At 36.4% G+C, this 24,402-nt stretch overlaps 1 protein-coding gene and 1 long non-coding RNA gene across 28 annotated transcripts in view; one reads left to right on the top strand and one right to left on the bottom strand.

The window, feature by feature from the left end:
- The window catches only part of TRDN (triadin), a 386,030-nt gene that overhangs the window by 32,564 nt on the left and 329,064 nt on the right, over positions 1 to 24,402 (bottom strand). For 19 of the 27 annotated variants that reach the window (XM_070449854.1, XM_070449856.1, XM_070449855.1 and 16 more), the window contains 7 exons: positions 10,963 to 10,991; positions 10,488 to 10,517; positions 6,903 to 6,932; positions 5,716 to 5,742; positions 4,938 to 4,985; positions 3,127 to 3,174; positions 1,895 to 1,912 (listed from right to left, as the gene is read on the bottom strand). In XM_070449854.1, coding sequence (XP_070305955.1) covers positions 1,895 to 1,912; positions 3,127 to 3,174; positions 4,938 to 4,985; positions 5,716 to 5,742; positions 6,903 to 6,932; positions 10,488 to 10,517; positions 10,963 to 10,991 — 230 coding nt within the window. The remainder of the gene's footprint in view (positions 1 to 1,894; positions 1,913 to 3,126; positions 3,175 to 4,937; positions 4,986 to 5,715; positions 5,743 to 6,902; positions 6,933 to 10,487; positions 10,518 to 10,962; positions 10,992 to 24,402) is intronic. The other 8 variants (XM_070449861.1, XM_070449879.1, XM_070449858.1 and 5 more) reach the window with 7 other exon arrangements.
- LOC139029688 (uncharacterized) lies at positions 43 to 24,029 on the top strand. Its single transcript, XR_011481885.1, has 3 exons — positions 43 to 147; positions 708 to 771; positions 23,680 to 24,029. It is a non-coding gene; the product is annotated as an uncharacterized lncRNA (long non-coding RNA).

The raw sequence follows: 24,402 nt of genomic DNA, 5'->3' as shown, positions 1-24,402 counted from the left end.
TAACTTGGAACACAGAAAGCATATTGCCATGGAAACATGTTATAAACAAGATCAGGTTCATTCTCAGGGCATCCTGTAAGATACTTTGAAGATGCTAGCCCTCTTGGTATAAGAAGAAGATAGAAAATGACAAAAAGGAGAATAATTGTAGGAGGATTTTTCTTTCTTTGCTGAAGCTTGAGTCATTCTTTGGAGATATTTTAAAGCAGATGATACTTGTCTTGGCATTTTATAAGCTTCCTTTTTACCTCTTTGACTTCTTCCAGGTCCCTTCTTGGCAGGACAGAAACAATTTGGTGCTGGTCATTCGTTTCTTGTTGAAAATTTAACCTAGACTTGCCTTATTCCAGAAAGTATCACACTTTGTATTTTCATTTTCCTGAGCTACCCTCTCATTTTAGGTTCAGTTAGAACTCTCACAGATGAATCTCAACTAAATCTAGCACATGACAACTGGAATCACAACATGTACTTAATATTCTTCTCGGACCTTTGAAAAATATTTGAATTAAAGTAAATTTTAGGAGATATCTTTTTTTCATCAGAAGTAGAATTTCAAATAAAGCTGTTTAGAGTAGGATATTTTGAATGGAGTTAGGATTATGTGGAAATAGAATAGATCACTGCCAAGTGCTCGTTCTTACTAATCACCCCCAGGTTTACTACCCCTGAGCTGTTCTGGTTTACTTGTCCTTTCCTTCCCTCAGGCTGAATTTGGAGATTCTCCAAAACAATATGATTTTCTCCCCATCATCTTGCACCAACAGTGAAGTAGGTGGGGAATTGTGGGATCTATGTTTTGTAAGATTTAATTGGATATTTATAAAGTAAGGATTGATAACAGTCAAGAATGAACTTCCATGATCTTAAGATTGTATAACTGTTAATGTTACATAAGCATGCACAATAAAATAAGCCGATATTCAAGTTATTAAAACTGTGATAATAATAGTACTTCAAAGCTATAATAAATTAAAGTAAAAATAATATAAACTATATATATTTTATATTGCATTCAAAATACATGCAATAAGTTCTAGGAGGTAAATACATTCCTATTGAGGCTCCATATATTTCACTATATCTCCTGAATCACTAATATGACCTCTTAACTGCCCTCACCAAATCTATCTTTGGATCTTGTCAATTCATTTTTCATACTTGATCCAGAGAACATTTGACAAATATTCACTCATAACTTCATCTAAGCCTCTGTTTCACAAATACATATCATTCAAGAGCCAATATCACAATTCTGACACAACTTTGGATATATTTACTACCGTGACAATGGGCAAATGTTCATGCTTTTCTGAGACATTGGTCACTTTTTTAATTCTCTATACCTGTAACATATGTATCACTCCTGAGCAATGAAATGGATGATCTTTTAAAATCTATGCTCATAAGAAAATTCCATGGTTTTAATAAACAGTTGAAAAGTTTAATAATTCATAAAATTATGAAAAACAATAATACCAAAGATTAGCTAACATAATTAATGCTGCTTAAAGCAAACAAGTCAAAAATAGTATGTGGTTCATAGCACCAAAAAGTGTATATTATTTAATTTTCTTTTGTTATTCATTACATATGTTTAAAAGATTGCCCATTTATTCTAGCTTCTTAGTGTTATTTATAGCTTGTATAGTTTCACTCTTTTAGTATTAGTAATACAATTTCCATAGATTTCTTCCATACGATTATAGTGAATTACTAGTTAGTAGTGAAAGACAAAGATGTTATCAAAGCCAGAGCAATAACAGTAATTTATCACCTACAGAACTACTTTAGCTTTAGGCAAAACTAAAAATAATAATTGGGAAAAAATAAGCATATTGTAAAAGCTGAAATTGCCAAGTAATAGTTTTCAGATTTTATTTTCATCTCTTACTTGTTGGTTTGGGTTTGACTGTGGAGAATGAAAGAAAACAAATGACATATGATGAATACAAACTATGGAAAAAATAACGCTTTGGCATCTGTATTTGTTACTTCTTCATTTTAAGTTCTCCTTAAGATTAATTCACTTTCTCTGAACACTGTTATTTCACTGTCAGCAAATATGTTAATCACACTACTTATTGAAAACTAAGATGCCCAACCTTTGGGTAAAATTTGAACCACTCTATATATTTGAGACACAAATACATTGGGCTAGTTTCTTCATAATCTCCAAATACCCACATAACTAAATGATATACTCAAGGGGTCATATTAACACATTAGGGTGAAAATTAAATGAATGTTAACCAAAATTATGAGCTTAGGCAATGGTTGGGATACAGTACAATGGCCATATGAGGTAATGTGAAACTAGCCTTATGAGATTTCTTTCTGAAGAAATAATGGTTCACAATTTCTATAAATAATTAGTTCTCTCCTGAATTCTATTATATTTTCCTCTGAGAACTATACTTAAACCCTGATCATCATGATTATCTGTTAAAAGAAAGAAACTACCTCACAGTCCTTTTCCTTTGGAAAGAAAGAAATAGGACTCTATTCATGGCCAAGGTAGTAGGGTTTTCATTTTGGGATCAAATGGAGGCAACTCAGTCTTTCAGGATGTCAGCTGAGATGAAAACTTACTTTTGTTCATCCTTTTAGGACAGAACTTCAGAAATGAAAGAGTGTGTACATTTTTTTTCTCTCACATTAAAGGATGATTTGATATTATATATTCTGTTGATCATTTTTCAAGGCAGATATTAAAACATATAATCACACATAGTCTTTATGAAGTTCTCATGAATGAAAAGTATTCCATCTCATACATGAACAGCAGACAGTTCCAGATTTTTGTGATTTTAAAATTGGAGAAAGTGTGGTTTGAAAGTGAGGTTAAATGCCTAATAGAACAGGATAATCGATGCATGCATAGCTTTCCTTACAAATTATATGTAAGCTGAGGTCAATCACACTTTAAAAAAATAAAGTTATGTTACTCTAGTTTTCCACTGTTAATTTTTATTGAGTATATCTTTCAGTTATTTACAAGAATCTAGAATCTTAGAACTTACGACACAAAGTGCTCACACTCCAGTGAAGATGTGTGTGTGTGCACACCGACATAACACACACAAAACTGATACACAGAAGAAAAATTTGAAGCAGCTTATTTACCTGTTTTTTCTATCGTGGTAGCTTTTACATGCTTGACAACTTTTTCATCTATGATAGGAAAAAAGTTAACACAAGTGGACATTTTAAATGCATCAGTTCAAAACAGTGACACATTTCAACCTTGATATTTTGTATTCTCTTTGAAATAACACCAATACTGAGACAACCTTAGCTGTTTTCTCAGTTAAACAAGTGATATCTTTTATTCAAATTGGATGGGAGCACAAAGAAAATCTGTCCAGCTGCAGATGTCCTTTGCAAGTTTCTTGCCACAAAACTTTTTCTAATTCAAATGTCCCCTAACCCCTAATCGAATACACTTCATCCTTTGCCTTCACTGTATTTCACTGTATTTATCTATACAGGAGTACACATAAAACACATGATCTCTTTTCATTATTGAATAAGAATAGGGAGAAACAATTTTTTATCTTTCATGAGCAAGACACCTCCCTGAGAAGGCAGGACTAGCCCAAAACCCCAAGTTTTTATGTCACAAAGATGCGGAAGGGCAAAGGTGGTATATTTATGGGATGTTTTCTGTGCTGTAGATTTTTGTAGACATAGTTAAAGAGATTTGGATCCAAGTAAAGGGATTAGAATAAAGATTCTGTATAAAATCAGGCTTTGCAAGTATTCAGCAGTGGGAATGAATTGGTGAAATATCCTAATTGGAAAGTTTCACTTGGAAACAGAATTTAGAGTATGAACATGATCACTGAAATAAAAGATGTGGCTAGAGGGGAATGCCTTTGTTAGACACTCAGAGATGAAACTCTCTCCTGTTCTCAGGATTTCATCTCAAAAATGGGTGTCATTTGGGACAATAAAGAAACAGGGTTTATTATTCATGATATTAGAAGGTCCTAAAAGTTGTTTCTAAAATTTTGCTTATGTCAGTACAGACTGCTTTTCTTACCTCCCCACATCAGGCTCTGCTTTCCTTATTTCTATCGACTCAAATCGACTGAAAACAGATTTTCTAAAGTAAAATCTTAAAAATATAAGCAGAAGTTTCCTAAGATATGTTTGGAGAAGGTATTTTTGCCTTTTTAAAGATTCTGACCTAACCATATTCACAATGTCAGATAGACGATTCAGCCTGGAATAAAGGACCATGTTCTACAGAACAACTGGGAATTGGTACAACCTCAAAATTAAACTCATATTTAATTGGGTTAAATTAAAATTTAAATAAAGTTTCTATTCTTAAATAAAAACTAATGATTAAACTAGTCTTGGTAATTTTTCTATTTCTCTTTATGAGCAGAACCTATCGGCCTACCTCCACTTTCTATAAAGTATAAAGCTAGGAATAAGAAGAAAGGAAGGGAAGCAAAAATGAAGGAAAGAAGGAAGAAGAATGAGAAGCAGGAGGAAATCGCTTTTTTATTTCCTTTTCTTGAGATTTTTGGAATTGAAGATGATCACATTTGAATGGGCCATTCTGAATTACAAGTTTTCTAGGGATGTCTTACCCCAAACAGAACAAAGCAAAACAAAATTTAGAGCCCATTCAACTGAATGGGCATTTAGCATTCAAGTGAATGCTGGCAAAAATGGTCTTTGAGCTAAGCTAAGTTTCTGATATGAAAAGATCATGAGCTATCTAGTTATATCTGGCAGGCCAAGTTCTCAGCACAAAAAAGAAACCAAAACAAAACACTGGGAAGATGACTAAAATTAGAAGCTGAGTGACTTAACATATGAATCTTTCCTAATAACTTTAGATTTGACTCTAAGCTCATCACCCTGCTAAAATTAGAACACTGAGAGACAGTTTGATACTATAAATACCACCTGCAAAATACCTGGTTTACCATGAGAAATAGCCTTTGCTGGTTTCACTGTGTCTTGTTCTGAAAACAATAAAAAGAAAGTATTTTTGGATGTGTGTGTTAGTCACTCAGTCATGACTAACATTTGTACTCTTTGCAACCCCATGGACTGCAGCCCACCCACCATTCCCCCTGTCCCCTGTCCATGGAATTTTCCAGGCAAGAATACTGGAGTGGGTTGCCATTCCCTTCTCCAGAGGATCTTCCTGACCTAGAGATCGAACCCAGGCCTCCCACATGCAGGCGGATTCATTTCCAGCTGAGCCATAAAAGGAGTCCAAGAATATTGGAGTAGGTAGCCTATCCTTTCTCCAGGGGAACTTCCTGATCCAGGAATCCAACTGGGGTCTCCTGCATTGCAGAAGCATTCTTTACCACCTGAGCTACCAGGGAAGTCCTTTGGATATTTAGAAGCTTTATAAATTAACATATGGTGAATTTTCTCTGTGACATGGTCCAGTGATTTGTTAAGTAGAAAATAATTGACAGATTTGAACAAACATGTCTATGGAGAAGAACTGTTCCTCAATTTTCATGTCATCCTAGTTTAGATAAAAAAAACTTTAAGGTTTTGGTTGTATGAAAACAATATACCAAGATTTCTTATTTAAATTTAAGCCCCTATAATTTCCAAAACATAGGCCATCATAAAGCACAAATACTGAGACATATATTGCATATATATTACTAAAATATTTAATTTTTTGTTAAAATTCTATATTAGCTTTAAAGGTAAAATAAAGATACATACTGTGTATTTGAGATTTTTCAGATGAAGCTAGAACATAAACATTTATAATATAAAAAATCAATTTATTTTGCCTGCAAAATTGTAGTATTTATAATAATAAATGAAGTTCTAAATAGTACTACACCTAGACAGAGTTTTAAATGGTATTGGTCTTCTGATTAAAAAATAAAAAGGAGGCAAAACGCAAAATGTTTATATTGGGTAACACATACTCATCTGCAGCCAATAAATATACTCAGGAAAATAAATCATAAGATAGTAGTTTGGCACTTTTAAACCTTGGTACATTAAAAAGACATATTTTTTATAAGAGAAACTAGACTCCAGTTAATGATGAGCTGTCAAGTAAGCTCTAGTGAGAATTAAAGGAATAATATAGTATTGTATATATACATCTAGACTTGGATTTTTGAGTTTGTTGTTATTTAAGAATCCTGCTACATAATTTTTTATAATGAAGAAATAGCATCCATAGAGCCTGAGGGTTTTTTTTAAACTTGCCTCAGGTGAGTAGCTAGTTGGTACCAGAGCTAGGCCTTACACACATTAAATAGCAATGTAAATTTGGAAAGATCGTTCCGATTTAGGTCAATGTTGCCTCTTAATAAAATCATTGTTAGTCTCTTAGTGAGATTACCCAGGGTTTTGAGTAGATCAAAAATGGGCACAATTCTAGCTTCAACATTTATTAACTTGAAAATTTTGTCTATTGAACTGTTTCCACAGATACTAAATATGGGTAATAACTGTTATGGTACATGCCTCTCACAGTGAAATGATGAAAATTGAATCTTACACTATTCCTTAGCTCATAGCAGATGCTTGATAAATTCTTGTTCTCTTTTCTTTCAAGTCCCAGTAGTCTATGATTTTGTGACTCTGGTGTGTTATCAGAAATAAACTCACAAATTAAATATGACTAACACTAGAGTTTGAAGAACTCTAAGAAATGTCTCTTGAAACCTGGAGTCTCTGCTGACATTCATTTAAAGCCATATTCCAGATATTTTGCCTATGGAATATCTCCATTCTCACCTAATCCAGTGTTGTAAAAACACATGGAATAATGGGGTAGGGAAAACAGTGAGGATGTGGAAGACACTGTGTAAATCTCCACTGGTGTCATTTTAGTTCTAAAATAACAGCAACATTAGCTCTGTATCTATTTAAGAATAACATATTGTTACCTGGTTTTGCTTCCTTTTTAACTTGTGACTCTGAAGGGGAAACAAAAGACAGAAATTTTAAAATCTGAAAAAAATAAACTAGAGCACAAATTCATTTTCGGACACTATTTTATTTCATTTACCATAATGTGAAGAAGCAGAATTTTAGCAAAACTTATCTTAGTTTCCTACTGGCCTGCCAGTATTGGCCTATTAAACACACAGTAGTGAAAATCATGCCACATACTTGTCTGTCATTAAGTTGTTGCTACTGCTAATGGATTTCAACCTCAATTTTCTGTTTTCTGAAGATTATTGTAGAGAATAGCCCCAGTGTCCACATAAGATAAATGACTTGATGATAGGATTGGGAAGAATATTTTTTGAAATATATCTGGTTGTGATTCAGAAATGTAGACAATGTTATGACCTGAAATATATGCTTGCTGTGGTTCAGCCTCTCAGTCGTGTCTGATTCTGCAACCTCATGGACTGCTGCATGCCAGGTTTCCCTGTCCTTCACCACCTCCTGGAGTTTGCTTAAACTATATGCTACACACACACACACACACACACACACACACAAATATGTTTAACTCCTGTTTGTTGGGTAGAAGGTGGGGTTTGTAAGTGAAGGACACGGATCTTTAGTTTAGAAAACTCTGAGTAGAGTGTGGAAAATACAGCGTGGATTCTCTTCACTGCTTATAATAAAATGAGAAAGAAAAGATAAATTGAGGAGTAAACTGCTATGCAAGAGGAACCAGTACTTGGTGATTGAGAAAATGCTCACCCTGACTAGACAGTGCACCCTGGAGACAGGACCAAGGGTGTGGCTGGACAGAATCATGGATCCAATCCTCCACCTCAGCAGAAGGCAGAAAGAGATGTGGTGACCCAGGGAGATCTGTGGGGGACTCTCTTGTCCAAAGACTTGGATCTTCAGGAACTGAACTCAAGATGAGTCATGTTTTTGAAAATTTTATGCAAACAAAAATAATGCTAGCCTGGACAGAAGTGGACAGAAACAGGATGAAATGAAAGAATATCAACTCTAATGGCCAAGCCATGATGCAACAGCTGGAATGATGGGACTTCCTTGGGTAGAGAGGGCAGGACTGCCATCCCAGTGGGCCGAGAGGCCAGGGCCACCATCCCCTCCCCCTAGGTCCAGAGAACACAGCGCTGAATCAAAGAGGACATTTTCAGGCTTTGATACCTAATGGAATCTTCCCCGCTATGTTTTGGATTTACCTGGGACCTGTGACCCCTTTTCTTCCTTCCAATTTTTCCCCTTTGGAATGGGAATATACATTCTAACCAGTTTCATATTTTTGTTTTTTTGTTTTTTTGGAAACAGATGATAGTTTTGTAGTTTCACAAGTGGAGAGGAATTTTATGAAAGGAGAATCATATCCTGAGTTTTACTCGTACTGATTTAGATAATGAGATATGAGGCTTTGAATGGATAAAGTTTTGGACTTAAGTGATGCTAAAATTATTAGGACTCTTGGGAATGTTGAAATGGGGTGAATGTATTTTGCTACATGTGAAGGACATGAACTTTGGAGGGGTCACAGGGTAGACCTTTGTAAATTGACTTGTGTCACCCTAAAGGATATTCTGCAGTCCTAATCCCCAGCACCACAGAAACAAACAAAAAGTGAAAGCGTTAATTGCTCAATTGTGTCCGATTCTCTGTGACCCAATGGACTGTAGCCCATCAGGCTCCTCTGTCCATGGGGTTTCTCAAGCAAGAATACTGGAGTGGGTAGACACTGCCTCATACCCTGGTACATCTTGATTTCAAACATTTAACATCCAGAACTGTAAGAGAATACATTTCTGTTGTTTTTAACCACCTAGCTTGTGGTATTTTATTACAGCAACCTCATAACAATGGACTGGTTCAAAACTGGGAAAGGAGTATGTTAAGGCTGTATATCATCACCCTGCTTATATAACTTATATGCAGACACATCATGAGAAATACCAGGCTGGATGAATCAGAAGCTGGAATCAAGATTGCTGGGAGAAATATCAATAACCTCAGATATGCAGATAATATCACACTGATGGCAGAAAGCAAAGAAGAACTAAAATGCCTCTTGACAAAGGTGAAAGAGGAGAGTGGAAAAAGCCAGCTTAAAACTCAACATTCAAAAATCTAAGGTCATGGCATCTGGTCCCATCATTTCATGACAAATAGATGGGGAAGCAATGGAAACAGTGACGGACTTTATTTTCTTGGGCTCCAAAATCACTGCAGATGGTGACTGCAGCCATGAAATTAAAAGATGCTTGCTCCTTGGAAGAAAAGCTATGACAAATCTAGACAGTATATTAAAAAGCAGAGATATCACTTTGTCAACAAAGGTCTGAATGTCAAAACTAGGTTTTTTTCCAATAGTCATATACAGATGAAAGAGTTGGACCATAAAGAAGGCTGAGTGCTGGAGAATTGATACTTTTGAATTGTGGTGCTGGAGAAGACTCTTGAGAGTCCCTTGGACTGCAAGGAGATCAAACTAGTCATTCCTAAAGGAAATAAACTGTGAATACTCATTGGAATGACTGATGCTGAAGCTGAAACTTCAATACTTTAGCCACCTGATGCGAAAGGCCAACTCATTGGAAAAGTCCCTGGTGCTGGGAGAGATTGAGAGTAGGAGGAGAAGGGGGCGAGAGGATGAGATGGTTGGATGGCATCATTGACTCAATGGACATGAGTTTGAGCAAACTCCAGGAGATAGTGAAGGACAAGAAAGCCTGGTATGCTACAGTCCGTGGGATTACAGAGTCGGATATGACTTAGTAACTAAACAACAAGATAATGCTAATATGGTTGGGAGACATGAGTCAAAAGTTAACTGTTTTGAAAATCATTGTTGAAAATCAGGCACTTTTAAATAGTGCCTGCTGCCTGCTATTGCCCTCAGAAATGTTCATCTGACTCAGGAGCCCCCCAAAATTAGAAGAGTAAGAGCAGCTGTTTCTCTGACAGGATGTCTGTGTTATACAGCAATCAGCAAAAAATAGTCTTTAGTCATTTGTTTCTTCTGAACTATATAAATTTATCAGTGATTTCATCTTTGTAAAGAGGACTTTTTCTAGGAAAAGGTAGTATATGCTTGTTTTATTTTAAAAAGTTTTTCAAGAATAAAATTTTAGTATAATATTTGCACTCCGAATATTTGCAAAAAGATATGCTATTCATGGGGTTTTCTGGGAGGCTCAGCTGGTAGAGAATCCGCCTGCAATACAGGAGACTCTGGTTTGATTCCTGGGTCTGGAAGTTCCCCCGGAGAAGGGATAGGCCACCTACTTCAGCATTCTTGGGCTTCGCTGATAGCTCAGATGGTAAAGAATTGAACGCATGGGGACTTGGCTTCAATCCCTAGGTTGGGAAGATCCCCTGGAGGAGGGCATGGCAATACATTCTAGTATCCTTGCCTGGAGAATCTCCATGGACAGAGGAACCTGGTGGGCTACAGTCCATGGGGTTGCAAAGAGTCGGACATGACTGAGTGACACAGCACGGCACAGCACATGCTATTGTTAGAAACATGGAGTGCAAGTATCAATCTACACATTAAATGTACATACCTGGCTTCTCTTGTTTTTTCACTTGTGGCTCTAAAAATGAGTAAACATTAGTAATTATGATTGTATAAAAGTAGTTATTTCCTATGCTCATGCATATTTCTTTTATGTATTATTTATTATTTTCTAATCATCAATATATTTAATTTTCCTCTTCTTAGTGCAGCAGACTAAGACACACACAAGTAAAGCTTCCTCATTATCAACCACAATAAGAATTACTTTGAGAAAACATTGGAAATGTGCACTAAGGATTTTAATGAGAAATTAATGAAAGGTATTAACTTGTTCATGCAAGGAATGAGGGATGAAGGGAAATTTCAGCATAGCAAATCCTCAGAAATACAAGATAACCAGCACATTATCTACACAAAATAGTTAAACCTTTGACTTTATGTAAAACACTAAACAATAGAATCAGAGGATGAGTAAAGCATGCATTTAAGATTTTTTAATATTTGGCATGCACATAACATACGTGGAGACTTGGGCTTAACTTCTTTGCCTAGAAAAAGTTTAAAAATGATTAAAAACGGAGTCATTTCATTGTTATTGGATCAACATTGTGTATGATAGAATATTACATGTTTGAAAATCAAACACTGTAGATCTCAACTATATTTATTGAAATTTTTATAGGATAAGTACTTTAATGTCCAAGCCAAGTTACTAATTGAAAAATCATTTAAAATTACAGCAGTTTAGTTTCATGGCACCTCCAAAAGATACTAATTTCACAAACTCTTATATATAATGTTAACTGTTTAATCTAATGTTAAGGTAGAAGATATCATTTTGAGAAATTACTTTTAGCCTTTCATTACCCAAAACGAAAAATTCAAGACTACTGTTTTCATTTCCATTAACATTATAAATATGTTATTATTTCCAGTATGATATATTATGAAGTGACTGCTGTTGAATATGCAATTCTTGATGATCTAAAGTATACTATATGAATTTATTGCATATTGGATTCTTAGTGTAAGGGTTCTCAAATTTTCTGTGAAAGTTCATATATATATATATATATTTTTTTTTTTTTTACTTTGGAGCCATATGATCTCTGTTGGAGAGCTATGGAGATTTTTTTTGGAGCCACTATTTAACTCTGCTGTTGTAACACAGAAGCAGCTACAAACACTATGTAAATGAATAGACTGGCTATGTTCCAATAAAACTACTTATACAAGCTGGTAGCCAGTCTGCAGGACGTTGTTTGCCAACCTCTGTCCTATCCATAGTCAATTTTAACTTTCTCTCTTGTCTCAACAAAGATTTTAACAGCAAGCAAAGCATCTTTGATTCTGAATTCCCGTATAAATAGCTCAATACCTTTCAATCACTGCTCAACTAAACTTCCAAAGGATGTCATCTTTACTTGCTTTTTCCATTTGTTGACTCCAATTTAATTATTAATTCACTATCATCTAGCATCTATTTCCAATGTTATATTTATTAGACATCTGTGGTCACCAATTCTCCTTAGTTTCCAATATCAATGAACATATGTAATTATGTGGATCACTTTCTTCTTTCTAAATTTCTGTTCACTTGTCTTCTGGGAAGGAGGAACATAACACTTTCTACTATAAGATAAACATTATACCGTTCTCTTCACTCTCAAAAGTGTCCTAGTGACTTTCCCTTCTAGCTAAGATAAACTAAAGGGACTTGATTTATTTTCATACTTGAAACCATATGAAACAGAAGAAAATCATATAAGGTTGGACAACAGACAATAGAGGGCAGTGACTCTTAGGTGATGAAAAACAAGTGAGGTGTGCTCTATGATTATCCCAGCTTAATGCTGTGACAGAGTTGCAGCCAGTTAGTACAGTCATGGAGCGGATTTGGTGACATCTAGCTAGGAATCTTGAGAAACAAAAACAATGAGAGATCAGTGGTCAGAATAATGTAAAGTGTTAGTTGCTGCGTCATGTCTGACTCTTTGTGACCCCTTGGACTGTAGCCCACCATGGTCTTTGCCCACAGAACTGTCCAAGCAAGAATACTAGCGTGGGTAGCCGTGCCCTTCTCCAGGGGATCTTCCTGACCCAGGTCTCCTGTGTTACAGGCAGTTTCTTTGCTGTCTGAGCTACTAGGGAAGCACCAGAATAATGTAAAGTAGGAAGCTAAAGATACTAGAAAGAGATAGAAAAGAGATAAAGTCGGGAATTTGTGGAAGGCTCCCTCAAGTCTTCAGCAAGTACTGACTAGCATATGCACATAAAGAAACTACTTAAGGTAGAGAAAGAAATATAAATATTACTACTGCAGTCTATAGTAAGTGTTGAAGTTGGGTAGTGTCAGGTCATCAGCTTTGTTCATTTTTTTTCAATTTTGTTTTGGTGATTCTGGATTTTATTCTGATCCATGTAAACGCAACCCACTTCAGTACTCTTGCCTGGAAAATCCCATGGACAGAGAAGCCTGGTAAGCAACAGTCCATGGGGTCGCAGGGTTGAACGCGTCTGAGCGACTTCACTTTCACTTTATGTAAACTTTAAAATTACTTAGTCAACATGCACAAAATAACCTGCCAAGATTTTAATGGAAACTGCACTGAATCTATAGATCAAGTTGGGAAGAACTGACATCTTGATACTGAATCATCCAATTTACATTTTATAAAGGGAATATCTCACACTTTATGGAAACATTTCCATTTCTTGATTTTTTTCTATCAGAGTTTTATTTCCTCCATTTTTTTTTTTTTTTTTTTTACTAGGGTTCAGCTATCTCTTCCTCAGAAAGCATTATCTGATATGGTTGCACAACTTTTACCCTTTATGTGCCAACATTATGTTTAGGATATCAAGATCATTGTTAAGCACAATCTACTGTCTAGAACATTCATCTTCCTTCTTCATCTGCCTAAATCCTAATGATTATTCAAACCAGTTCTGGGGTCTGTGGTGAGACTGGCCACTCATCACACTCTCCTCTTATGAGGATGGGCTGCCCAGGCTTGGGGAAGGGGAGTGCAGGGAAGGTGGATCTATTTTTCCCATACTCCTCAATGTATCTTTACTTATTTCTTTGCTTCACTCAGGTGTTTTAACTCCTCACCCAGAATCCTTGGCTCTTGTGAAGTTATTTTCACTCACAGATAGTTGTTAGATTTGAAGTTTCTTGAGAGGAAATGAACATTAGAAATTCCTGTATCACCACCTTGCTAATGTCAGTCCTAAATATCCTTTAGCTCTTTTACCTTCCTGCTTTCTTGATCTTATACACTCAGCTATAACAGTATATAATACCAATTTAAAGTCTGATGATACTTCACAGGCAAACACACTTGCAGATATATGAATGAATAAAATGCATGTAAATGTCTGTTTATACATGGTCTAAGCCTATATATTTCCTGAGGTCCATATTTAGGATGCAATAAACATAAGGACAAATGTAGAATGATTTTTGGAGGAGAATTCTGTTAAGGCAGCGGTTTTCAAACAGCAACACCACCTGGGAATTTAAAAATGTAAATTCTTAGTCCCATCCCTGACCTTCAGAATCATAAGCTCTAGGGGTAGGCGAGCCCATTAGGTATATCTGACACATGTTGAAGTTTGAGAACCATTGTTTGATAACCATGACTACATTTGTTAATATCATCCCTTTAACAAGAAAACTGGGGCTACTTTTTGTTTTTTTTTTTTACAATTCTGAATTCCATCTAATGGTATATGTTATATTTCAGCAAACATAGTTTAATTAAAATCAGAGAAAGCCTTCCATCGACTGAGACAAACAGATAAGCTAAAAAAGAACATGCTTATGTTGATTATAATGTGTCAACTTTTCAATGCAGATGACAGCAATATTCCCAATGTTTGTGATTGAGATCTGGAAAGTGTGATGTGAAATCAAACTCGTATAAAACAAGAATATTTTATTTTTACAAAGAAAGCCAAATCATTGTAACTTTGATGTTCTCATGGAAGTAGTAATTGACTCCACATTCACAGAATACATTTCAAATAGTAAGCAGCAATATGATAAGTATATACAGACATAAATATATCTGCTCACTATGGAGATTTTAGTTTTTTCTGTTTCTATTGTAGCTTTTATATTTTCTATATTATCTAAATAAACTGAATTGTATTAAAAACATATCAGTGCAGTATTTCCTATTTCTACCCTTACAATGCATATATTTAAAAGAATAATTGGTTATATTTCAACAAATAAAAAAGAATAAAGTAAAAGGAAACAAAAAAGAGCCAACATATTCTAAAATATTAGACACATGAGTGATAAAAATCACAGCATTTTAAAATTATATACATAAAAGAAAAAATAGCCTATCTATATCTATACATAAAGGAAATTTGAAAGTAACATCTGACAAAATTAATAAAATTTTGACCTAGTACAATCAGAAACTATATATTTTGTAGGACACTGGAACAGGCAGTGATAAGATATCTTAAGTGTTGGGTCTAATTCTCATTCAGACACTCATTTACTGTGGAACCTTGACATGGCCATTTAATTTGCTTGGTTCTCCTTTTCCAAAAAGAAAATAAACATAGAAAGCTAGATTAGATGATTTCTAAGATACCATCCAGGTTTTAAATAATATATTTACATTAAATATTAATTTAAATCTAAATAGTAGATCACTTTTACTAGGTGACATAGTTTAGACGGTCAACCTGAAGCGTTGCAGCAGTAACTCCTCTTAGGTTTATTGCTCTTTAGTAAGTCTGTTTACTCAATTCCTGATAGATCCTGATAGATCTGTGCTGCTGTGGAAGCACATTTGTAAGTATAAGGCAGATTAACAAACCTTGCTTTTAAGACCAGTGATTTTGTTTCAGATATATCTCTTACACAGCTATTTAGTACAGAGCAGAAAATGGTTCTGTTGTAGATATATATCTTAGCCCCAAAGAACTACTTAATAGGCACTTTGCCTTTTAAATTGACTTGGAGATTAATATCTAAACTTTATGCTATATATATTGAATAAACAAGCCATTTGGAGGAGGCAAGGAAATGTCATAAGGACTTTTATGTATGCCTGAATTGGTTCAAAGATCCTATTACATTTTACTAGAAGTCACTATTTGGCTACATGTTTCAATAAATTTTTAAACTTCTAATTATCAAAATTAAAATGGAAAAGTACAAATGTTAAATATATAAAATACACTGCAAAACCCTAAAAGGAAATCTTCTCTGATTTGTATATGAACTTTTTCCTACAGAGGCAACCAACTTATCAAATGTACTATGTATCGTTACTTGGTTGAAACAAAAATACAGTATTATTTATTTAATGTTCACAAATATATTTTTAGAGATTTAATGAAAACAGAGAGTTAGCATTATTTATGTAGTGCCAGAAATCAGGAAAACAAAATACAATTAAGGCTTTTAAAAAAAGCTTTTAGTTCTCTAGAAACCATTTGGTAAGCAAGAATTGCCTTTAACACTTGAAACTAAATTTCCAGAATAATTTTATTTCATAATAGAGAGAAATGCATTATGGAAGACAAGAAGTAAAATATTGTTCATGGCATCCCTTAAATTTAAAAGTAGTATATTGATACAGTGTTGGAAAGTTCTTTAAGGTCTACTGTGGTTATGTACTTTTATGGATACATGAATTCAGAGAAATTTATATACAGAAACACTTTTTTTCCCCAGCTTCATTGGCTTTGCATTGTTCTAAGTCTTCTAGGCACCAATTAATTTGTTAAATTTCTTGAAGCTGTACTAACAATAAATTTCTATGGAATCTTTTCAGTTATTCAAGCATCCTATCTCTGACAATTCTGTTCTCACAATGCCTCCTAAACAGTTTATATTTTGCCTCAAATGTGTGGTGAGGGACCCATTGAGTCCTACTTCTTAATGTTCAAAAGAGATTAAAGTGATGTTGGTGAAACTATTGAGCAGCAAATGTTTCGTTTGCACCAAGACCAGGTATGAGAGATTAGAGGAAGTTAAGGGAAAAGCAATATAAAGAAAGTCAAGAGAAGTAATAGAATCACTTTGAAGTCTTTTTTTAATGTAGAACTTAATATAGCAATGATATCACACCATAAATATCACACCATAATTATTCAACTATTCAATCATTCATTCAGCAAGTGTTGATCCAGCATTTAGTACATGTTAAGGTGGAAACAGTGTCAGACTTTATTTTTGGGGGCTCCAAAATCATTGCAGATTGTGACTGCAGCCATGAAATTAAAATACACTTACTCCTTGGAAGGAAAGTTATGACCAACCTAGACAGCATGTTAAAAAACAGAGACTTACTTTGCCAACAAAGGTCCATCTGGTCAAGGCTATGGTTTTTCCAGTGGTCATGTATGGATGTGAGAGTGGACTGTGAAGAAAGCTGAGCACCAAAAAATTGATGCTTTTGAACTGTGGTGTTGGAGAAGACTCTTGAGAGTCCCTTGGACTGCAAGGAGATCCAACCAGTCCATCCTAAAGGAGGTCAGTCCTAAGTGTTCATTGGAAGGACTGATGCTGAAGCTGAAACTCCAGTACTTTGGCCACCTCATGTGAAGAGTTGACTCACTGGAAAAGACCCTGATGCTGGGAGGGAATGGGGGCAGGAAGAGAAGGGGACGACAGAGGATGAGATGGCTGGATGGCATCACCGACTCGATGGGCATGAGTTTGAGTAAACTCCTGGAGTTTGTGATGGACAGGGAGGCCTGGCGTGCTGCGATTCATGGGGTCACAAAGAGTCAGACACAACTGAGTGAATGAACTGAACTGAACTGAAGCACTTCAGTCTCCCAAGAATACTTAGCCTATAGAACTTATCTATTAATTGAAACAGAATTATTACAAAAGTGTTTAATTCTGGTGAAAGTCATAGAAATTAGATTTGGTTGAAATGCCATGCTAGGTTCATCTCATTCAAAGGGCATAGAAAATTGTATCAGTTCTAGATATGACACCTATCCTTCCAGGTTGGAGAAAAATATAAAGAGATAAATGAACTTATTCCACTACTGAGCCACCTAGCTAACTTTCTAAAGAAAAATGTATATATCAACAGGAAATTCAAACTTAACTTAAAAAATGAACCATGATCTATTATTCTCTCCTGTAACCAAGTTCCTTATCTTTGTAAATGGTACCACAGTTTTCAGTTCAGTTCAGTTCAGTTCAGTTGCTCAGTCGTGTCTGACTCTGCGACCCCATGAATCGCAGCACGCCAGGCCTCCCTGTCCATCACAAACTCCAGGAGTTTACTCAAACTCATGCCCATTGAGTCGGTGATGCCATCCAGCCATCTCATCCTCTGTCATCCCCTTCTCCTCCTGCCCCCATTCCCTCCCAGCATCAGGGTCTTTTCCAATGAGTTAACTCTTCGCATGAGGTGGCTAAAGTACTGGAGTTTCAGCTTCAGCATCAGTCCTTCCAATGAACACTCAGGACTGATCTCCTTCAGGATGGACTGGTTGGATCTCCTTGCAGTCCAAGGGACTCTCAAGAGTCTTCTCCAACACCACAGTTCAAAAGCATCAATTTTTTGGTGCTCAGCTTTCTTCACAGTCCACTCTCACATCCATACATGACCACTGGAAAAACCATAGCCTTGACCAGATGGACCTTTGTTGGCAAAGTAATGTCTCTGCTTTTTAACATGCTGTCTAGGTTGGTCATAACTTTCCTTCCAAGGAGTAAGTGTCTTTTAATTTCATGGGTCAGTCACCATCCACAGTGATTTTGGAGCCCCCCAAAATGAAGTTTGACACTGTTTCCACTGTCTCCCCATCTATTTCCCATGAGGTGATGGGACCAGATGCCATGGTCTTAGTTTTCTGAATGTTAAGCTTTAAGCCAACTTTTTCACTCTCCTCTTTCACTTTCATCAAGAGGATTTTTAGTTCCTCTTCACTCTCTGCCATAAGGGTGGTGTCATCTGCATATCTGAGGTTATTAATATTTCTCCCTGCAATCTTGATTCCAGCTTGTGCTTCTTCCAGCCCAGTGTTTCTCATGATGTACTCTGCATAGAAGTAAAATAAGCAGGGTGACAATATACAGCCTGATGTACTCCTTTTCCTATTTGTAACCAGTCTGTTGTTCCATGTCCAGTTCTAACTGTTGCTTCCTGACCTGCATACAGGTGTCTCAAGAGGCAGGTCAGGTGGTCTGGTATTCCCATCTCTTTCAGAATTTTCCACAGTTTATTGTGATCCACACAGTCGAAGACTTTTACATAGTCAATAAAGCAGAAATAGATGTTTTTCTGGAACTCTCTTGCTTTTTTGATGATCCAGCAGATATTGACAGAATGTGATCCACTGGAGAAGGGAATGGCAAACCACTTCAGTATTCTTGCCCTGAGAACCCCATGAACAGTATGAGAAGGCAGAATGATAGGATACTGAAAGAGGAACTCTCCAGGTCGGTAGGTGCCCAATATGCTACTGGAGATCAGAGGAGAAATAACTCCAGAAAGAATGAAGGGATGGAGCCAAAGCAAAAACAACACCCAGTTGTGGATGGGACTGGTGATAGAAACAAGGTCTGATGCTGTAAAGAGCAATATTGCATAGGAACCTGGAATGTTATGTCCACGAATCAAGGCAAATTGGAAGTGGTCCAACAGGAGATGGCAAGAGTGAATGTCAACATTCTAGGAATCAGCGAACTAAAATGGACTGGAATGGGTGAATTTAACTCAGATGACCATTATATCTACTACTGTGGGTAGGAATCCCTTAGAAGAAATGGAGTAGCCATCAAGGTCAACAACAGAGTCTGAAATGCAGTACTTGGATGAAATCTCAAAAACGACAGAATGATCTCTGTTTGTTTCAAAGGCAAACCATTCAATATCACATTAATCCAAGCTTATGCCCCAACCAGTAACACTGAAGAAGCTGAAGTTGAACGTTTTTATGAAGACCTACAAGACCTTTTAGAACTAACACCCAAAAAAGATGTCCTTTTCATTATAGCGGACTGGAATGCAAAAGTAGGAAGTCAAGAAATACCTGGAGTAACAGGCAAATTTGGCCTTGGAGTACGGAATGAAGCAGGGAAAAGGCTAATAGAGTTTTGCCAAGAGAACACACTGGTCATAGCAAACACTCTCTTCCAACAACACAAGAGAAGACTCTACACATGGACATCACCAGATGGTCAACACCGAAATCAGGACTGATTATATTCTGTGCAGCCAAAGATGGAGAAGCTCTATACAGTCAGCAAAAACAAGACCTGGAGCTGACTGTGGCTCAGATCATGAACTCCTTATTGCCAAATTTAGAGTTAAACTGAAGAATGTAGGGAAAACCACTAGACCATTCAGGTATGACCTAAATCAAATCCCTTATGACTATACAGTGGAAGTAGGAAATAGATTTAAGGGACTAGATCTGATAGACAGAGAGCCTGATGAACTATGGACGGAGGTTCGTGACATTGTACAGGAAACAGGGATCAAGACCATCCCCATGGAAAAGAAATGCAAAAAGGCAAAATCGTTGTCTGAGGAGGCCTTACAAATAGCTGTGAAAAGAAGAGAAGTGAAAAGCAAAGGAGAAAAGGAAAGATATTCCCATTTGAATGGAGAGTTCCAAAGAATAGCCAGGAGAGATAAGAAAGCCTTCCTCAGCGATCAATGCAAAGAAATAGAGGAAAACAACAGAATGGGAATGACTAGAGATCTCTTCAAGAAAATTAGAGTTATTAAGGGAACATTTCAGGCAAAGATGGGTTCGATAAAGGACTGAAATTGTATGGACCTAACAGAAGCAGAAGATATTAAGAAGAGGTGGCAAGAATACATGGAAGAACTGTACAACAAAGATCTTCATGACCCAGATAATCACAATGGTGTGATCACTGACCTAGAGCCAGACATCCTGGAATGTGAAGTCAAGGGGGCCTTAGAAAGCATCACTATGAACAAAGCTAGTGGATGTGATGGAATTCCAGTTGAGCTATTTCAAATCCTGAAAGATGATGCTGTGAAAGTGCTGCACTCAATATGCCAGCAAATTTGGAAAACTCAGCAGTGGCCACAGGACTGGAAAAGGTCAGTTTTCATTCCAATCCCAAAGAAAGGCAATCCCAAAGAATGCTCAAACTACCACATGATTGCACTCATCTCACATGCTAGTAAAGTAATGCTCAAAATTCTCCAAGCCAGGCTTCAGCAATACATGAACGGAGAACTTCCAGATGTTCAAGCTGGTTTTAGAAAAGGCCGAGGAACCAGAGATCAAATTGCCAAATGGTACTACATTCCACCAACAATTCCAACCAGGAAGATAGAAGTCACCCAGTACTCTTCTCCATGCTCTGCCATCCCTATTCAGTTGTTCAGAGTCCTGTTCCTTCCATTCACTAAACATATCTTGAATATACTTCCACTTGTTTATTTCCTCCTCAGTTTGTGCCTCTGTTATAGCCTCAGATATATCCTTTTCATCTTCCGGTTTTATTTTCATCTGATGTCCTTCCCAGCTTCTTGCCACCTTTCACCATACCATGCTCATTTATTAAGACAGCTCAGCTCTTGTCTCCCTCACAAAACCTTTCTTGACCTCTTTTCAGGGTGGGTTAATGCTCCTAGTCTGTACTCTACATACACAGGGTAAACCATCATTCCTGTGCACTGTAATTATTTGCAATACTTGTTTATGCTATGTGTGCTGTCGCTTCACTCATGTCCGACTCTGTGACCCCATGGACTGTAGCCTTCCAGGCTCCTCTGTCTATAGGATGCTCCAGGCAAGAATACTGGAGTGTGTTGCCATGCTCTCCTTTAGGGGATCTTCCCTACCCAGGGATTGAACCCAGATCTCATTATTTGTAATACTTAGTAATTATTTACTCATTTGTCTTTCCCAAATAAACTATGAGATTCACTAGACAAGGACTGAAACTCTCACCTTAGTGTCCTTTACACTTATTTATGATCTCACACATAGTCCACAATAATTGTGTTTAATGAACAAGGGATCATTAAATTCTATTTCAGTGGAGGGTTGCTCTCTTGAGTAATACACACACTAAACACATTCCCACTGATGACCCACTGAAGATGCTGCTAAAATATTTGGGAAGGGGTTACAAAAAATGGAGTTCTTTAACTCTGTGACCCTGCAATAAAACATATTATCAAAACAGAAATCTTCCATTTTTGTCTCTACCTAGGATATTTTTTAAAATGGATTGTGATCACCTTGCTTTGGGATACACGAAAAAACATGTGAAAGTCTGTGAAAGGGATTTCTTATTAATGTGATTATTTCATCTAAGAAAAGAAAAAAATTAAACTATGTTTAGGTGTGACTGTTGTGTAGTTTGGGCCTGGAATATAAAATGCACTGGAGAGCAATTTAGATTGATTAACACCACCTGGCATAAGCATGTTTTAATCATTATTTACTGAACTATATTACTTTGCCAACAAGGGTCCATCTGGTCAAAGCTATGGTTTTTTCAGTAGTCATGTACGGATGTGAGAGTTGGACTATAAAGAAAGCTGAGCGTCGAAGAATTGATGCTTTTGAACTGTGGTGTTGGAGAAGACTCTTGAGAGTCCCTTGGACTGCAAGGAGATCCAACCAGTCCTTCCTAAAGGAAATCAGTCCTGAATGTTCATTGGAAGGACTGATGCTGAAGCTGAAACTCCAATACTTTGGCCACCTGATGAGAAGAACTGACTCACTGGAAAAGACCCTGATGCTGGGAGTGATTGAAGGCAGGAGGAGAAGGGGGCAACAGAGGATGAGATGGTTGGATGGCATCACCAATTTGATAAACATGAGTTGGAGTAAGCTCTGTGAATTGGTGATGGACAGGGAGGCCTGGCGTGCTGTGGTCCATGGGGTCACAAAGAGTCGGACATGACTGAGTGACGGAACTGAACTAAACTGAAACTATATTACCCTAAACACCCTTTCATTACATCCTGATACTTTAAGTGGGTCTTAGGGGAAAAAATAAGACAGTAAGAAATGAGCCCCCATTATGATGTAAGGTCAGTGAGATTCAATCCTTAGTTTAAAGATTAAGGCTTTGATTAGGGCACGGTTTAGGGGTGGAGGGTTTGTGAGAAGAACATAGTAAAATGTCTGAATTTGGACAGGGCTGTTTGAAGTTGGCAGGCAAGGCCTCAAAGGAACCATTACTTTTGCCATGTTAGTTATTGGTCGTATCAATTTCAGTTCCAGAGCTCTAGAATATTATATTCCGAAACCAGGGATGTGAGACTAGAAAAGACAGTGAAAGAAAGAAAGAAAGTGAAGTCACTCAGTCATGTCTGACTCTTTGCGATCTGTGGACTGTAGCCTACCAGGCTCCTCCATCCATGGGATTCTCCAGGCAAGAATACTGGAGTGGGTTACCATTTCCTTCTCCAGGGGATCTTCCCAACCCAGGGATCGAACCCAGGTCTCCTGCATTGCAGGCAGATGCTTTAACCTCTGAGCCACCAGGGAAGCCCAGAAGAGACAGTAGTTAATATTATTTCATTTTGACTATACCCACATAAATAGTCTCATTTTCCTTTCTTAAGATGTTTTGGGTCAGAAAGAGATTGAGGATAGGCTCAATTAATTAATAAAACTAGGATACTTTAGAATAGCAAAGAAGATATAAGCTAAGCCATATTAACATGGGGAAAATTGATTTTTTTTTTTTGGTAAATTTTGTAATATTCTATCAGAGTAACTCACAAGTTAGCCTGGAGTTAGAAATCTTTCTAATAGAGCTGACTTCTTAACAGGCAAGTGTCTAAAAAGCTCTTGAGTTTTGTTTTTTTTTTTTTTTATTTAGAAAAACAGATCATCAGCTTCCTCTGGGGCAAGTAATAAAGTCTTCATTAGTGAATTGCTTTTGCCACCCTTAAAGCTCTCAATTCAAATCTCATTACTACCACCTTTCCCAATTAGTTTTTGAAGTGGGTTGAAATTGGGAAGGAGAATTTTCAGTGAAAATTTTACATAAAGGGCAAAAAGAGCACTTCTTTATTACCATAAATTACAGAAGGAAGAAAATCTTTCTGAAGAAAACATAAAAACTAAAAATTATGTCTTTTTAAGGAGTCTAAAATACATACCATTGAAGAAATATCTCTAAAGAAGATGAAATATCTAATTAGTGGTGCTTTGTTTACACTAACACATAAGTAGAGGTTAGTAATTTTAAATGAAGCCATCAATATTCTTCTTTTTTGTCTTGATAGAGAGGCCTTTCCTAGGATTCATGGAGCATGAATCTTTCAACCAGCTGAGAAAAATCATACCTGTCACAGATTGATTCAGAAGTGACTAATGGGACTGTGCTTGATTGATTGAATTGGTCAAGACATATTTCATCTCCCAATCTCTAGAAGATACATTTCACCAGGAAAACTTAAGACTACAGTACTCAAGTCATTATTATAAATGAAAAAGAGAAGATTTTAATATAGAAGTGGTCAACATCCAATGGTCAAATAGGAAAATGGTTATATCTTTTTTCCACAAAATAAAAATTGCTTATCTGAAAGCCAATCACTTAAAAAATCTCTGATTTTTAAAAGACTATCAAATTTTAATTCTGGAAAATTGTCTCATGTATTTATTAGCATAATTTATAGCTAACACACTAAATGTTTATAGGTGCCCAGACCCAGGCTAAGCATTTTCAATAAAATACTGTAACATTTTTACATGAACTCACTTTCTCATGAACTCACTTTCTCATTTTAACAAATTAGGAGACAGGCTTCCAGGTCCATTTGACTGAACAACTAAACTCTTACTACATTTGTTCATTCAAAAATATTTACTGAATTCTTACTATGTGCTAGGAGCTATTTCAGATACAAGTACAAATGAAATAAACCAACAAATTCCTTCCCTAAGGAACAGAGTCTACTACCCCAATTTGTTACCAGTTAGTATCATCCACATTTATCTAACAA

The sequence above is a fragment of the Odocoileus virginianus genome, chromosome 19 (assembly GCF_023699985.2).
Source record: "Odocoileus virginianus isolate 20LAN1187 ecotype Illinois chromosome 19, Ovbor_1.2, whole genome shotgun sequence".
In the NCBI taxonomy this organism is placed as follows: domain Eukaryota; kingdom Metazoa; phylum Chordata; class Mammalia; order Artiodactyla; family Cervidae; genus Odocoileus; species Odocoileus virginianus.
Note: the sequence above shows the minus strand (reverse complement) of the source record. Positions and strands in the feature narration are given on the sequence as shown.